The sequence below is a fragment of the Vicugna pacos genome, chromosome 8 (assembly GCF_048564905.1).
Source record: "Vicugna pacos chromosome 8, VicPac4, whole genome shotgun sequence".
NCBI lineage: Eukaryota > Metazoa > Chordata > Mammalia > Artiodactyla > Camelidae > Vicugna > Vicugna pacos.
The window spans coordinates 17,629,030-17,644,923 of record NC_132994.1 but is presented as its reverse complement, the minus strand read 5'-3'; the positions used below and the strand labels follow the sequence as shown (position 1 = coordinate 17,644,923).

General features: G+C 39.6%; 1 protein-coding gene across 4 annotated transcripts in view; it reads right to left on the bottom strand.

The window, feature by feature from the left end:
- Positions 1-4,253: 4,253 nt before the first annotated feature.
- Positions 4,254-15,894, bottom strand: part of ORC3 (origin recognition complex subunit 3) — a 60,030-nt gene continuing 48,389 nt past the window's right edge. For 2 of the 4 annotated variants that reach the window (XM_072965588.1, XM_072965590.1), the window contains exons 15-20: positions 13,498-13,577; positions 12,457-12,557; positions 8,028-8,169; positions 6,288-6,404; positions 5,279-5,358; positions 4,254-4,764 (exon numbers count right to left, since the gene is read on the bottom strand). In XM_072965588.1, the coding sequence (XP_072821689.1) occupies positions 4,659-4,764; positions 5,279-5,358; positions 6,288-6,404; positions 8,028-8,169; positions 12,457-12,557; positions 13,498-13,577 (626 nt within the window). In that variant the 3' untranslated portion in view covers positions 4,254-4,658. Of the gene's footprint in view, positions 4,772-5,278; positions 5,359-6,287; positions 6,405-8,027; positions 8,170-12,456; positions 12,558-13,497; positions 13,578-15,894 lie in introns of all 4 variants that reach the window. The other 2 variants (XM_072965591.1, XM_072965589.1) reach the window with 2 other exon arrangements.

Sequence of the window (15,894 nt, the reverse complement as noted above, 5' to 3'; positions counted from 1 at the left end):
TTTATAGTAAAAAGCAGTGCGGGTGTGGTGCTGTGCCTCGGTTACTGTAATGTGTTCATTAAATCACTATTAACAAGAGCATCACTAGGTGTGATTCTCTGTTAAAACAGACACAGGCAATCTGGAAAAAGGGTTTAAAACACTAAAGCTATCTTCGGCCTCTGGCAAGGACTTACATCCCTAAAGAAAACGGGTTCCAAACGAGACATTTATTGCATCAGCAGTATTAACTGGAGCACTTCCCCAGGTTCTACCCCAAGAGACTGCTTCAGAAGACGGGAGGGAAGGCTGCTGGAGTCTGTTTAGTAATGCTCCCCAGCTGGTCCAAACTGCTAGGGTTTGAAATGACTGTAGTTGCCTTATCTGGGTTCTCCTGACTCCCTTATTTCAAAATGATACAGTACCTGGTATTTGTAAGTAAACATTCTGCTAAAGCACCTAACGAGCCTGTCCCTGTCTCCTCAGATACGGCTCCAGCAGTTCTCTGCTCCTGCACTTGCCCTGGGTAAGGAGCATTAGCTCCGAACCCCGTCTCACTTGAACACAGTGCCAGCAGCCCTCGCCTGCATCCGTTTTCTTTCTACTAGATCATGCCCATGAGCATAATGAACATGCCGTCGTCTTTTAAACCAGTAATCCTTCTGTACTACCCTATTCTTCTGTTCTATAACCTTTAAAGCAAAACTTAAAAATTTTCTAAACTTCGTCTTCCTCCCATAATTTTGTTGCTAAGTTTTATTAGGGAAAAATCAAAACAGAAAAGCCGAAATGAACAGTCCAACAATCCACTTAAAGTGAACAATTATGTGGCTGTATTTGCTTTTTATATATTTTAATTGCTTCAAAGAACGTACACATGATGCGTCTCCTAAGAATAAGGTGGTTCTCCTACACAACTTCGATACCATTATCCCACTTAAAGGAACGCTTCCCTCATTTAACATCCAGTCCATATTCAGATCGCATTTGTCCCCAAAATGTCTCTTGAAGCTTTTTTTCTCCCTAAAGCGGGATTCAAACAAGATTCTGACTTTCTGGAACAGCTAGGCCTCTTGTCTTACTGTATGTTTCTTTGCGATACCATAACTCTTCTATCCCTTTGAACTTCCTGTAAACTAGAAGTTAGGTCTAAAGTATTAGTTTCAGCTTAAACCTTTTGTGCAAGAGCATGAGATGTGCTGTGGTCTCTGTGATGTATCACACAAAGTATGGCTTTCCCAGGGCTAATGATCGTTCATCTGACAGGTGATGCCTGTCAGGCTTTGTTTTCACTACCCAGCCACTTAGTCACCAGTATTTTCCACACCACCAAATCTAATCAACATTTGACCTTGAAACACTGTTCAGTTGGCCTGCAAGATTTTCCTCCCTTTATTGGCTGCTGCTCCTCAGTCTATCTGGTTCTTCTACATAATTGCTTTTTTTTTTTTTTTTTTTTTTGGTGCTGCTGGTCTAGTCTTCTGAACTTTAAAACATGCTTGGAGTTCAACCTTGGGCTCCTTGCCTCCTCTGGTCATACTCACTTTGGTTATCTCACTAATCCTAAAGACAGGTTATAGTTGCCTCTCTGTGTGACATTTCCATGTGAAGATCTAAGAGGTATCAAAACTTACACCCAAAACCAAACTATTTTTGCTTCTTAAAACCTTTCCTCAATTAGTTAATGGCATTTCTATTCCTTTAGTTTCTCAGCCAAAAAACAGCCTTCAATTCCTCGGGTTCTTCATCTAACCTTGGTTCTAAGATCTCACTGTCTCTGTTTCCCTCATCGAAGGTATTTTATTTCTTTGTCCGGATGATTTCAGTGACCTCCTTCCTAACTGCTCTTTGTTTTGCCTCATTTGTTTCCTCACCTATTCTAGTCTATTCTAGTAGCAGTCAGAGTGAGCCTTTAAAGGGCTAAGTCTTCTATTTTGATGACTCCTTACCTATCAGAGTTAAAGGCCTTACCGGTCTGTGGGGCCGTGACTCACCTGCACTCCACCCCACCCCACCTCACTCAGTTTTGAGTTTCCTTCTTGCTCAACTCCACGCATCCCCACACTGGCCCCCTCTGCCGTTCCCCAGTACAGCTCACATAGTCCTGCCCTTAGGACCTTTGTCACTGCTGTTCTCTGCCTACAGTGCATTTTTCCTACAAAACTTCATGGCTAAATCTTTTTGTTCAAACGTCATTATCAGGCCTGTCCTGACCACTGTCTAAAATTAAAAGCAGCATGACATCTTGCTTCTTTTTGCTGGTTTTAGTTTTTCTTTTCTTTTTTCCCCTGTAACATAATTAACTGTTCCACTGCCTTTACTAGAACGCAGTGAGGGCGGAGATCGGTGTTCACTGAAGTGTCACAGTGTCTGGAACAATGTCTGGTGCGTGGTACACACTCAAGTTTTTGAACAAATTTCAAACTACTTCAGGGTTTTCAGATTAGCATTTCATTAAACACAAGATTTAGTGCATCAGAATATCCCATTTGTAAGGTATTCTGATTGAGGTTTTACTGTATTAAAGAATGGACACAATTCAGTTGACACTTCACATGCTGGCTTGAGGGTTTTGTGCTCCATTAATGGCCACCACAGATGCAGTGCATGTTTTAATTTTATAGTTTTTGGGGGGATATTCACTGAAAATAGGGCAGTTTCTAGCCTGCTACTCTCTTACCTAATCTTTAAGAAGTAAGGAAGATCAAAGTGATTCAGTGCATGCATGACATGCATTTAGGTAGGCTGACTTCAACTAAGGGCCTAGCAAAAGGGAAAAAAAAAAGGAAGCAGGACTACCTGCTGGTCTGTGAGGCCAGTTCCTCTACCTTACAGTGTAAGCATTTTGCTGTATGAGTCTGTTGTTGAAAGAAATGGTTTCTAAACACGATTATACCTGGTACTCACCTGCACCACGCTGACAGCAGGAGGAAATCTCATTGTAGACACTGACGGTGTCTTCCAGTTAGTAAGACGTGGAGTGCTGGGAAACCCCACTGCGGACGGCCTCGCTCAGACAACACATGGGAAGTCCTTAATCATCCACACATTCTCTCCCTAGATTGTACTAACTTAGTCAAAAATGAAACATGATTGAGGGCGCATCTGATTGGAGGGGAATGACTACAGAGAATACTGAGGGAAAAATAGTTGCTGTGAAGATAAATCATGGAAGACTTCAGTAATAGGAACCTTCTTAGCTCTGATCATGTCCATTTAGCAGAGCTCGGCTCCGTGTCCTCACTGAGGGACCCCACAGAGGCTGTGTCTTTAACACATGTTAAAGTTTTTTGGGTTTTTTTGGACACGAAGTGTCAAAAGCCTCTTATATTTGTCCAGTTTCTTCCTCATGGTGGTGGTATTTGTGTTTACATATAAATTCCTTCATTTCCAAGTTGACAGCCTTTTGTGCACATGTACGTGTGTTTAAATTCTGCTGAATAAGGAATCCTGGCATCTTTTAGATGAGGATGATAAGGCATTTAGTCAATCCTAACATGCTGCTCTGGTAATTGTCTCTCTCAAAGCTTTGTAGGGCTAGACACTTTCTGCTCTGGCTTGCAGTTGATTCTTTCTCGTACCTTGGGATTTACCTTTCTTTCTAACCCTGGCAACATTCTGACAAGTAGTTTTTGGGATGTATTTCATCAAGCACTTTCAGTTTTTGGAGTGGGAGGCGGGGAAGAGCCTGCTTAGATGCCCTCTGTACTCATATCTCCTTTACACTCCAGAATTAATGAGGTTTAAATTATATATTAAATTTTAAAACAATTATACATTAAATTTGTCCTCAGAGAGTGCGCACACACACACACACACACGCGCCAGTACATAGTTCTAAGATTTGCGACCAAAATGGTCTTTACTGAATTTGGACTTTTTTTCCCCTCCTGGTCATATTTGCATGGTAATTTTGATATGTGATTGAGTATATCTGAAGACACATCCCAGAATTCTCTTGGAAATAGAACATTAAATAATGAACTTGAGGTTTGTTTCATCGTATTGAATAGTTGCTGTCATGGAAGAGATTCAGATGTCATTCCACCTGAGCCTTACTTTATTCATCTGGGTTTTGATACGGTTGATGTGATCTGAGAAGGCCTTAGAGGCTCTCAGACTCCATGACGGGTCATCCTGAGGTAGAATCTTCACTGCCTTTAAGCATAAAGCCAAACAACTCAGGGCTTTTAAAGTTGTAAGGCCAGGAAATGGGGCAGCAGAGGCGGTTTTAGAACCTATGCAGTCACCAGGAGAAATAAGCCGGCAGAATATTCATCTTATCACCTCGTTTACTAAAGTGAGGAACGCCAGTGCAAGAAATGGGGGAGCAGGAACAAGTACAGTTAAATAAACTGCAGATTACTGATACTCCTAGACAAAGGAATTGTTACACTTATACATCATACCTGTTTAAGAACAATTTGTTTATAATTCCTTAATGGCTTTGAAAATAACAGTGACACTCTGACAGAACGTTACAATGGCACCGTGTTATTTGCTGGAGTCTAAAGTACTCCCAAGGTGTTTTGATAGAGTCCTCTGTGGGGTAAGCAGTTGACTTTTCTATTTAAACATCACATAGGGATTGCACATTCCTCTTCCTCAGTGATGTGTAAGTGCCCCTGGCCTCCTTTTTCTCTTAAGCTGTTATCCTTCTGGCTTCACTCATTTGCTTTCTAGCAGCCTCCCCATGTTAGCCTTGCCACGTGGTCAGTCTTTTGTTTGGTAGGTTTTATAAATCCTAAAAGTTCTAGTTCAGAAACAGCTCTAATAAACCGAGCACTGGAGGCTGTAGCTAAGGAAATTCAACATGTTGTATTTTTGACAAAAAAGTTAAAATCTCAATTTTAAAACATTAGTTGGTAAACTGAAGTTTACAGTTCAAATATACACTACTAAATTAAACTATAACCCTTACTGGAAAATGTGAAATGTAATTAGACTCTACTGTCAGTAAGATACAAATGGAAAAGTGCTTAACACTTGCCTAGTTCTCATCTTTTAAATAGTATGAAAACTGCTTCTCCGCCAACTTCTGAAAGTACGTTAATAACCTTAGAAAAACAGAATTCAATAATGGCAGTTTGGCGACATTTTTGTTGAATTTTGGATTATGACTTTGATAGAAGTTTCAGACCAAGTGTTTTAGCTTTGGTCTCACTTTTAATTCGGAGTAAGTATTTAGAAATGAGTTACTCTGGGATGCTATGGTTAAATCTCTAATGCAGATCTGGAGAAACTATAGACTATTCTCTGTATCTACCTGGACACTGAAGAACTGATTTTAAAAGGATACTGGATAATTTCATTCCTTTCTTCTGAGGTTACAGAATTTGCATCCATTTTTTCAGCAGCTGTCACAACTGTTGCAAAAGCCTTTTGAAAGACAGGACAGAAGAAAATAAAAATCTCTGCCATCGCTAAACATCTTTTATTGCACTTGATGGCTCTGTATTTAAGCCAGGTCAAACACTGCGCTGCTGCTAGTGGCACACTTTTTTTTATTACACCAAACTTCAGATTCAAGAAACTATACTGATGATCACTTTAAATCAAGTAAGAAGATAATGGAATGGTACCTGAACAATCTTCTATTTCAGAGAACTAAGAAATGTGCAGAGAAAAACCAACAAAACTATTTGAAGTTAAAAAGCAAAGGATGCCCTATATCCTTTCCTCCCAACTTCCATCACCCTAGGAAAATGCCTGTTTTTCTTGCAAGCAGCCAATTATGCATATTTTCAAATGGTGGTAAGACATCTGTCAAACAGGGTCTTTAACAGAGTTAAGTTTTAATATTCTTAAGAGGGAAAGAATAATCATTTATCTTAAAGAAAAATAACATCTGTCTGCCTTGCCAAGTATTCCTTGTTCTTCCTGATTGCTACCTCTGTTGTGTAGTTATTCTAGTATTCTGTTTTCTTTTATGCAATAAGGGAAATGCTTGTTAATAATATACTTTAAAATTTTATTTTGTGGAATAAAAGAACTGACCTAAAATTTAGCTTTTGTTAGACATACTAAAATGTACTTATTTTGACCTGGTGTGGATGCAGAATTGGCTTGACTGAGGCGTGTGGGTGAGATCAGAGTGCAGGAGTTGGGGAGTAGGACTGTTGCAGCAGTTGGCTGCTTTTCTGGAGAAACTTATAAGGTGATTTATAATGCTTTCCAAACCAAAGACAAGGCATTAAAAAAATTAAGGATGAGTTGCAAAGTACCAAAAGTATAAAAACATCCTAGGAAAAGCTGCCATGGATGGCTGGACCCAGATACAGCTTGCTCTTTCCCGCCCCCCGACCTACCTCCGACCAGTCCACAAGGTTGATCAGCCTGCTACACTCTAGGTGCAGTTTGTATGCTATGCAGATGTCTGGGGCCACATTTGGAATGCAGCCTTCTTCACTTCTCAGTGCTTCATTCTAAAAGTAATAGTAAACTAAGATAACTATCTTTCGGTAATGATGAGGAACCAAAAACGAGACATTAATTAACCTCCTAACCTAAATTTAGTAAGCCAATGAATGGCATCTTTGGTTTCCTTTATTTGGTGAGTTACATTTACTCTCCAGTAGTTAGCTAGTTGCTTAGGATGAGGTCTTCGTCAGAATCTGCCTGCTCCTAGTCACTAGTCTCAGGATCAGAAAGAAGATAAGCATATTTTTCACTTTTATTATAAATTATTCATTTCTTTTTTCATTTTAATCATACATTATTAATTGATGAGACTCTAATGCATTTCTGGTTTCCATAAAAGTTTATGGAATTTTATAGATGTTCAATAAAATGCCACTTGCAACATTTGTAATTACCTGAATTCTAGCAATTACAACAATGTGCTGATACATACTAACACACCACCACCCACCAGGGCTGTAAGTTCTCTCTCAAAGAAGGCTGTGTTGTCAGCACTGCAGATCCTAACCCCTACAGAATCCTCAGGTTTTCTTCAACCTATTTGAAATCGATGGTTCTTACTAAGAAACAGAATCTCAAACATACACATGAGAATTGTAATATATCCTCCCAAAGACTGTGAAATCACACCAGTTCTCTTCTGTGACCTACTATTGGCCAAAAAGATTTTTTTTAAGTTTTAAATTTGTCACTTATATAATAAAAATAATTGATATTTGGTGCCGTAAATATGAAATTATTCAAGCGCCTCCCTGCCCCCATCATTGAAAATCACTAATTTACATCTTCCTACTCAGTAGTCTCTCGTGAAATGCTTAGCACGTTAGTTCGTTTGCCATTTTGGACAGGAAACTAGTGCACTGGAACGCTCTTCATAGGTTTTATGAAGTCATTTCTTAAGTATCCTCTGTTGCAAGATTTCTACGTGCTTAACTGAGCTGATAACTTATTAACAATTTAATATTAACTTAGCAAATTATCAACAAATTATGTGTGTATATATAATTGAAATATTGCTTACTGACATGTTTAAAGTGATCACTTTACCTGGTCATAAAAAAGTTGGTTTTTAAAATTCTGAACTGTCTTGAACTCTCTGTTAAAAGAACAACTTGGCACTGGCAAGTGTGTCTGGAGTTGAGTTTTATCCCTGGCTGACTGCTGGCATCCTCTACACTCAGCTCTGCAGATACTCTCAGAGTAGACCTTTGGTTTAAAATCCAAGATGAAATTCCAAAGTATTTCTTTTTTCCATCAGAAACAATCATTTGGACCTTTTAAGTAATTTCATCTGGCCACATGGTTTGACCTGTTATCTGCGGTTACATCTGTAGGAAACCTTTCCTTTATTTTCAAGAGTAGGAGCAATAAATTCAAGTCTTAGTGCCTATGATCTGGTTTTATCACGTGAAGGAGAAGACAATTACACATGTTCAAAAGTTGGCAGCACTGGTTCACTGGCCTAGAAAAAGCCCTCTAAAAATCTAAAGAATTTTTAAAAATAATCTGAAAGAGATGCAACCCTGCCCTTCCAATTCCCTGTTCATTAGAACTGCAAATTTACAATGTTTTTGTGGTACATAAAGCCTGGAGTCTGAACTAAACTGTCAGAAACGGCGGCTTCCTACCTTGAGGTAATAATACGGGTTGTTGAGCGCGGTGTGGAGAGCGACGCGCGGGGCGGCGTTCAGGCGCTCGCGCAGGGTGTGGGCCGCGCTGAAGTACCCCACCTCGTGCAGCGGCTGTGTCTCTGGGGGCAGGAGGCATTCCCTGAAACCGCCAGAGTCAGGTATCAGCTTTCAGATAAGCACAGGTTTATTTTCCATATGAGATTTCTAGCAATCCTCTGTGGAAGATGGAGTAACTTACTTAAAAAAGTAAATCAACAATAACCCAAACCAAACAAGTGAAACAAAACCCAAATATCAAATCCAGTGCAGCTGCACTCAGAATTCTACCTCTTCTATGTAATACTGTTTAAAACTTCCAGACTCTTCGGCTTTGGAGTACAAGAAACAATTTTAGTTCTGATTTAAACCTTTAGGAACAAATGTATATAAATTACATTTCTGCCCAAAATCTGTAAGGGAGAATTTCTTAAAGTATTAATGCTTTCTTAAAATTATTTAGAAAAAAGAGATTTCTGTATCCCTTACCATAGCAAACATTTAACTCTTGGCAATGTTAAACACAGGCCTCAGACCTGGAACTAAGAATTTAGAAAATTCTTTTTGGACCACAGAAAATATTTTAATTGCTATCTCTCACAGAACTAAGACCTGGAAAGTTTTCTATATGTTAGAATTACTTTTTTACTTTATAGGCAGAAAAGGCTAAACCGTAGCTTCAGAGTATTAAAAGTAAGTAAATTGTTTATTATTAAAATATCAGTTATCACAAAAAAAAAAAAAACCCACTGCAACTTGGGATTCTCCTGTCTTATTTATGAGACAGGTGACAAATCAATTTTAATGAAGCATTAAAAAGTTCACTTTGAATATATAATGAGCCCATCAGCTGGTCTCGGCCATGACAGTTCAAGTTTCCTGGGTGGCCCAGAGGGCAGCTAATTAGCAGGGAGAAGCTTTGGCACCTATAACCCAGAGAGTAATAAGTCACTAATTCAGTTCAAGTCATTAACTCATACGCCTTCAGAAAGATTCCTGGGGCTTAGTCAGTTTGGGGCCTAAAGTATTTTGGCCACGTGACAGATTTGTGTCAGCTCCTTTTCCCACCAGTGCAGGCAGAACAGAGCAGCCCCCTCAGCCCAGCCACCAGGGGATTACTCTTCTTCCTGGGGTCCTGCCTTTCGTCCCTCCTGGAGAGGACAGTACTGCCTAGAAAATCCCACCATATCTGCTCCACCCATGTGGTCTGGCCTTGAGGAAGAGAGGAAGTGAGGCAGTTATTAACCATGCACATCACTCCTCACCATCTCCGTCCTGCCCGTCTCAAGAACTCCTGGCTACCTGCTCATTTCACTTCTGGATGCTGCTCTTTCTCCAGTCAATTGAAATAAAACCCATTTACAAAGAGTGTGTGATTCTAACTTGGCCCTGAGGACCAGCATTCTATATCTCAAGTACTGTTAACATTTTACTCAAGATTAAGTTAAGCTGTAGCCTCAGGAATGGTTTCTGTGATGCCAACTGCCTACCTGGATGGCTGGCTACCCATTTGTAACTTCTGACTATAAACTATCCCTATAGCAACTACAGAGTGTTTCTCTCCAATCACTATATATGATTGTCATTAAAAGATCATGCTGAACTATTTACAATAGCCAAGACATGGAAACAACCTAAATGTCCACTGACAGATGACTGGATAAAGAAGCTGTGGTATACATATATAATGGAGTACTACTCAGCCATAAAAAAGAATGAAACAATGCCATTTGCAGCAACATGGATGGACCTGGAGATTGTCATTCTAAGTGAAGTAAGCCAGAAAGAAAGAGAAAAATATCATATGATATCACTTGAAATGTGGAATTAAAAAAAAAAAAAAAGAAACTTACTTACAAAACAGAAACGGGCTCACAGACATAGAAAACAAACTTATGGTTACCAGGGTGGGGAAAGAGGCTGGGAAGGAATAAATTGGGAGTTTGAGATTTGCAGATATTAGCTACTATACATAAAATAGATAAACAACAAGTTTCTACTGTATAGCACAGGGAACTATATTCAGTATCTTGTAGTAACTTATGGTGAAAAATATGAAAGTGAATATATGTATGTTCATGTGTGACTGAAGCATTGTGCTGTACACCAGAAATTGACATGACACTGTAAACTGTCTGTAATTCAATAAAAACACATATACAAAGAAAAAAAGAAAAAGATGCTGAAGTCCCTGCTAGAGTCCATTTCAGAAAAACTACTGTCTCATATTTGTCCTCCTCTCCCTTTTTAATGTCTTTCTATTTAATGTTTAGAGATTCCAGTAATTCCCAACACAAAAGACCTTCCTGGATATCCACAGAGAACTTCCAGCAGAGTCAAAATAAAATATTTGCCTGCATTTTGTTTCCACTGGGCAAAGCTAGCTGAACAACAGTGACAAAACATCATCATATATCAGAATTTTTGTCCAACTTCAAACTTGGAGACTGGTGCAGAAATAAACTTCTGCTGTGCACTTGCTGTGAGGAATCAGCAGTGAAGCTGGCACTAGAGCACTGCATGATGCTCATTTTGGACTCAGATCAGCGTCCACAAGCAAAAGACGTGGGGGTTTGGGGGAAACTGGCAGGACCACTTAATATCCACAGAGGCTACAAAGTTGAAGCTTGCATTTTGGTGAAAATAGTAACTCAGAAAGTGCAACTTATTCTCAACTCAGTAATTTCACAAGAGCTGCCCATGGTACACCAGGAACTCTGCTTCCTGGAGCCTACTGCTTATACTTATCTTTAAAGGACATCTTTTCTCCAGAACTCCAAGCTCTGTACAAACATCTGTGATGTGGTCCTTGGGGACAGTGTGGAGAAATGGAGCAGGCCTTCTGACAGAGGTCAGCAGATTGGGACTGGGAGACTTTCCACAAGTTCCAGCCTCTCTTTGGGCTTTAGCTGCCACATGACCCCTCAGGTTGCTCTTAGCTCTAATAGGCGACAACCCTAATCTCTCCCCTTCTGGGATGCTCTATCTTGGTAAAGATAGTAAATTCTGGCTTGGAAAATTTCTTGATTTTTACAACACAAAACGTTTCAATCACACTTAGTTTTATTTCAACAGCTCAGAAAGTTGAGAGGTCAGACATAGTAGATTAAAGATCATTCAAAGGGGAATGGTTGTTTGGTTTCAGAGTTTACAATTTGGGATCCGTGGGAACTTAGAAAGGAATATGACATTTGACCTAAAAATTATGCCAAGTTACATTGCAAAATTATTTTTGGCAACTACAATGGTTATAACTTGGTAAAAGGGAAGAGCTAGGAACTTGGGGATAGAAACTACAAGAACATGAAAGCCCCGGAGGGCAAGGTTAATTCTACAAGTTCTACAAGGTCATTTCTAGCCAGTAGGTCACTTCAACATTGCATTGCATCACTTTCATGTGACACATTTTTCTTCCTGTAACCTTCCTTTTGTCACACTTGGTTGATCCTTTGGATCTCATCCATGACATTAGTAATTTCTCCCGAATGACTAGGAACAATGCCTCGGCCCCACACTGTCCTGCAAAATGGAATTGTTCACTTTCAAGAAGGACAGGCAATCTAACAGAAAACCACTCTGTCTTCAATAACTGGTCTGCTATTTTTGTAGTACTCAATTCCATTCAATGCCTAGCCTGCTGCTGACTTTGAACTGCCATTAGAAACAGAATAAGCAATGATAAGAGGTTTTTTTCCTACTTTTTAAGTATTAAATCATTTTATATTTCACACTTCTCATTTTTTTTCTATATAGCATGTCCCAATTGCAGGTTAGGTGGGTGATTTTACAGAGCTACACAGAGCTGGCTCTTGGGAAATCCAAAAATCAGAACGATGTGGATTTCCTAAGAAAGGAATCATCTTAAAATACAGGCAGGACTGGTGGACTTCTACATTTACTATGAATTTAGGGCTGATATAATAATGAATTGCACTGGTATTCTTTAGAATTAGAAGCTCTTTACTCTGGATAAAATAGAGCATTATGGCTGGTCTGGTGTATCTGTTTTCCAGGCTTGGCCCAGACCAGCATACTCCTAGCAGAGACAGAGCAAGGATAAAGTGGGATGCAAACACTTTCTTACTAGAAAGGGGAAAAACACTTTTTTGTTTCCACTCCCATCCCCACCCCAGCCTAATAATGCACCAGATCAAATTTAAACCCATGTTCCTGAAATGGCAATGAAAGAATGAACGAAGTCATTTAATTAGCCACCTCAATAAGGATGGGAAAGGAATCAAAACTACAAGTCTAAGCTGGATGGAAGGACCAGGGGAGCATGAAGCCTAATCTAGGAGAAGTGTCCTGGCCTGGCTAGGACAGCTATCACACCAGGGTTATTTGGGCAAATAGGCTGCCTTTTAGCTCTTAAGAGCAACAACAGACTCACCTCACCAGACCGTCAATGAAGTTCACAACTTGTTCTCTGAGGACTTCAAATTTGGTCTGCTTCTTACTTGTTCTTCTTAACTCCTTCATTTCCAGTAAGGACTACGGATGGAAGAACATAACTTTTCTGGTGACTGAGACAGCAAACCCCTCTGAGGGGAGCTCTGCTGCTCACGCAGAGGCAGCAGATGCCTCTGCCCTCGGACAGGATGTGCAGAGACAGAACCAGATCAAAATGGGCTGTGTTTCTTTTTTATTTTTAAGACTGGAAAGAATCTCTTCTCCGAGGTGTTTTGCTTAAAAAAATACCAAGTTCCTTTTCAGGAAAAGAGGAAAAGGGCAGCTTGCTTCATCACTAAATTATCCACAGGGAGAGTGTTCATTAGTTCATTTAAGAAAAGGACTTACAAGAAGAAGAAGAAGAAAAAAAAGAAGAAAAAAAAAACCTTGCTCTTTGGCCACACTAACAGAACAGACTCCATTTGCTTTGTTTTGCTTAAATTATATTTTATTCTACATTGATCATAACTTGGTATCATGGTGCAAAGAAGGTTCTTTACTTTGACAACCAAGATCTTAAAGTTAGAACTATCTGAAAAAGACTATACTAGATACACTGTGGCTCAATTTCTGCTCTATATGCATTTTTTTCAAATTAAGAAAAGCATCTAAAACTAATGAGTTAGGCTCCTTTGAATCTCTCAATTTGATTAAACAGAAAAACAAATACATCAGATAAATAATCCAGGTTCCTTTTTGTAACTATGTTCCCATTTTCCTTTATTACTATTTAATTGTCTCTCTCTCTGGGGCTATAGGAAAGTTTCCACCTATGTTGGCTAGTAAATTCCAGACTTCCTACATGGAGAATGAGGATAGCAGTATGGGATAAACAGGATGTTCAATTTATAAGTGAGTTACAAAGTCTGCTTTGTTCCTACTTGTGGTTTGAAAATGAAAACAAAAACATCCAGGCAGAGCTAATCTAGAGCACACGGGAGCATCACGGCATGTGGCTGGAAGGAAAAGAAAGCGATCTGACCTTCTGAAGATGATAGAGGTCTGTCTTCTGAAGCCCCTTTGACTGTGACCCAGGCGTATCTTCTTCCTCTTTGGCTTCTGCTTTTAATATAAAACCAACATACAGCAGCTAAGGTAAATCCACTCAAGAACAAACAATTCTACTACTCCAAGGGAAAGAAAGTTTCATCCTTTTTTTTTTTTTTTATGTGGCAAGGGATCAATGTGCCATCAGATAAACGATTTCTTCCAGAAGCTTAAGGTCAATAAATATTACATAAGTTGTGCTGCAGAGAGGTCTTCAAAAAACCAGCTATGGAACTTAAAAAATGTGACCACAATGAAAACAAAACAAAATATAAACAAACCCCCCTAAACCAACAGAAAAAGCTTCCAATCTTTGTGCTGCTGTAATAGCTTTTAAAAAACAAACAAACTGAAATCATGTTCCTTTGATTATGCTACGGCTGTAAACAACACAAACCTACACCCTGGCAAGCATGGCCTCGATCTTCCAATTCACTGTACCTGACACAACACTATTTAATGGACGAGGGTAGTGTGCAAAAGTTCTGAAATAATCTAAAACACAAAATGCATCATGGTTCTTTAGCAAAGGGACAGAAAACCATATCTGGTAAAAGGTATATCTGTGTTTCCAGAGAACATGAGGCTTTAACAGGCTCTTCCTGGTGCAGGGCAGGTTTGGGGAACTTCACACTCAAATGGTTTATTTGGCCAAATCTAAGACAGGAGGATGCAGCTGGAGAATCTGCCTTGTTCTCAAAGAATAAATTTCTTTTTAGCTATGGACAATTCTTGGCCCAAGAAAGACATGACTTAACGTTAAAACAGCTAATAAATTCTTTGTCCCATTTCATTAACATGTAGCAGAGACTTAAAAATAAATCTGATATGACAGTCTGACCTACTTAACCCTCCAAATGTAATTTTAGACCTAAACTGTAGTACATAATAACTGTCAAGGAAACAGAGATCGCATATCATCAAGTATTTCTACTTGTCCAATACGAGGGGTGAGGTTAATTTCACTTTGTTGTTAACAATGTGTCACTTTTGAAAATAGAGAAGTACATTTATTCAAGACACTGATTTCACTTCAACTTGTAAAATGCTATGTTCTTCAGACTGCTAATCATCTTAATTTCCAACCTTCCCATTTTTAAAAACTACATTCCTTTATTTAGCATTAGCACATCACAGAATTTATTCACTAGCTTATGCTACAGAAACTTTAATTAAAATGATAATATCTGCAGTTTCATTTTACAAAAATCCCTAGGTCCAATTCTGTAAAAGACTGAAATTTACCTAATTTATCTTATATTCTTCTAAGTCTTTTACCCTATTTAGATACTTAAGGGTGGCCCCTGACTGTCCCAGTGACCATTCATTAGGTGGCATTTAAACTATGAAATGGTGAGGAAAAAAACAACGAGCTGGTGGTTAAGAAAAAGGTGGGCTGTAGGCTGGGAGCCACCCTGGCCAGCTGCGAGATCTCAAGCAACTTGCTTCCTCTTCCTGGGCTTTAGTGTCTGCTGCAGCTGGACTCAGGAATCTCCACGAGACCAATTTCCAGCCCTATACAATTTTTATGATTTGAAAATGGTTCAGCCACACTGTCATGCAAATGCAGCGTAGAGCACTGCCCAACTTGTCCTGTGTGGCGGCTCCTCCTCAGGCTCCAGCCATTCCAGTCAAGCAAATTGGCTCTTTCCTTTTCCACTGGCTACGCACTCATCAGATACCTAGCACTGCAGCTATGGAGGGATTTCAGCAAAAGCAGTTTCCTAAATCCAAAAGAATTTTAAGACAAAGGAACACTTGCCAAACACAGAAAGGATTGAGAAGGACATCCCACGTGAAATCTTTTCACCATGCCACATTCAATCTTGGTACTTATACACCAAGCTGCCTCTTTTCCCCAAACTGTGTTAAAAATTGCCTTCAATAGGGGAAAATAAAAAGTGCACGGTCATTTTGTTTGTTCTACCAAAAGAGTACTTTGGTGCTAGAAACAGAGCAAGAGAAGAGCCCAGGAAAAGTTAAAGATCAGTATCACCCAGGGAGCCCCACCTCAGAACAATGATGTCCTGGAGTTTCTGAGCGCAGAACAGGCTACCTGTGCACAAGTGGGCACCCCAGCACCCGACAAACGACGATCCCGCGGAGGCCACGCAAAATGAACCGTGCCCTCCAATACTGAAGTGCCAGGGGCCGCAGTTCATTTAGCACTGAAAGAGTCAGCTTTGTAAATCTGATGAAAGCAAGCCTCATGCATATCTTGGTAATCAGCACACCAATAAGCCTCGCTGCTCTGAAAGCAGTTCATAGCTATTAATTTTCAGGCTTTCATATGATTTATGCTGTGTTTTTGAAATCTATGAAGAACTTGATG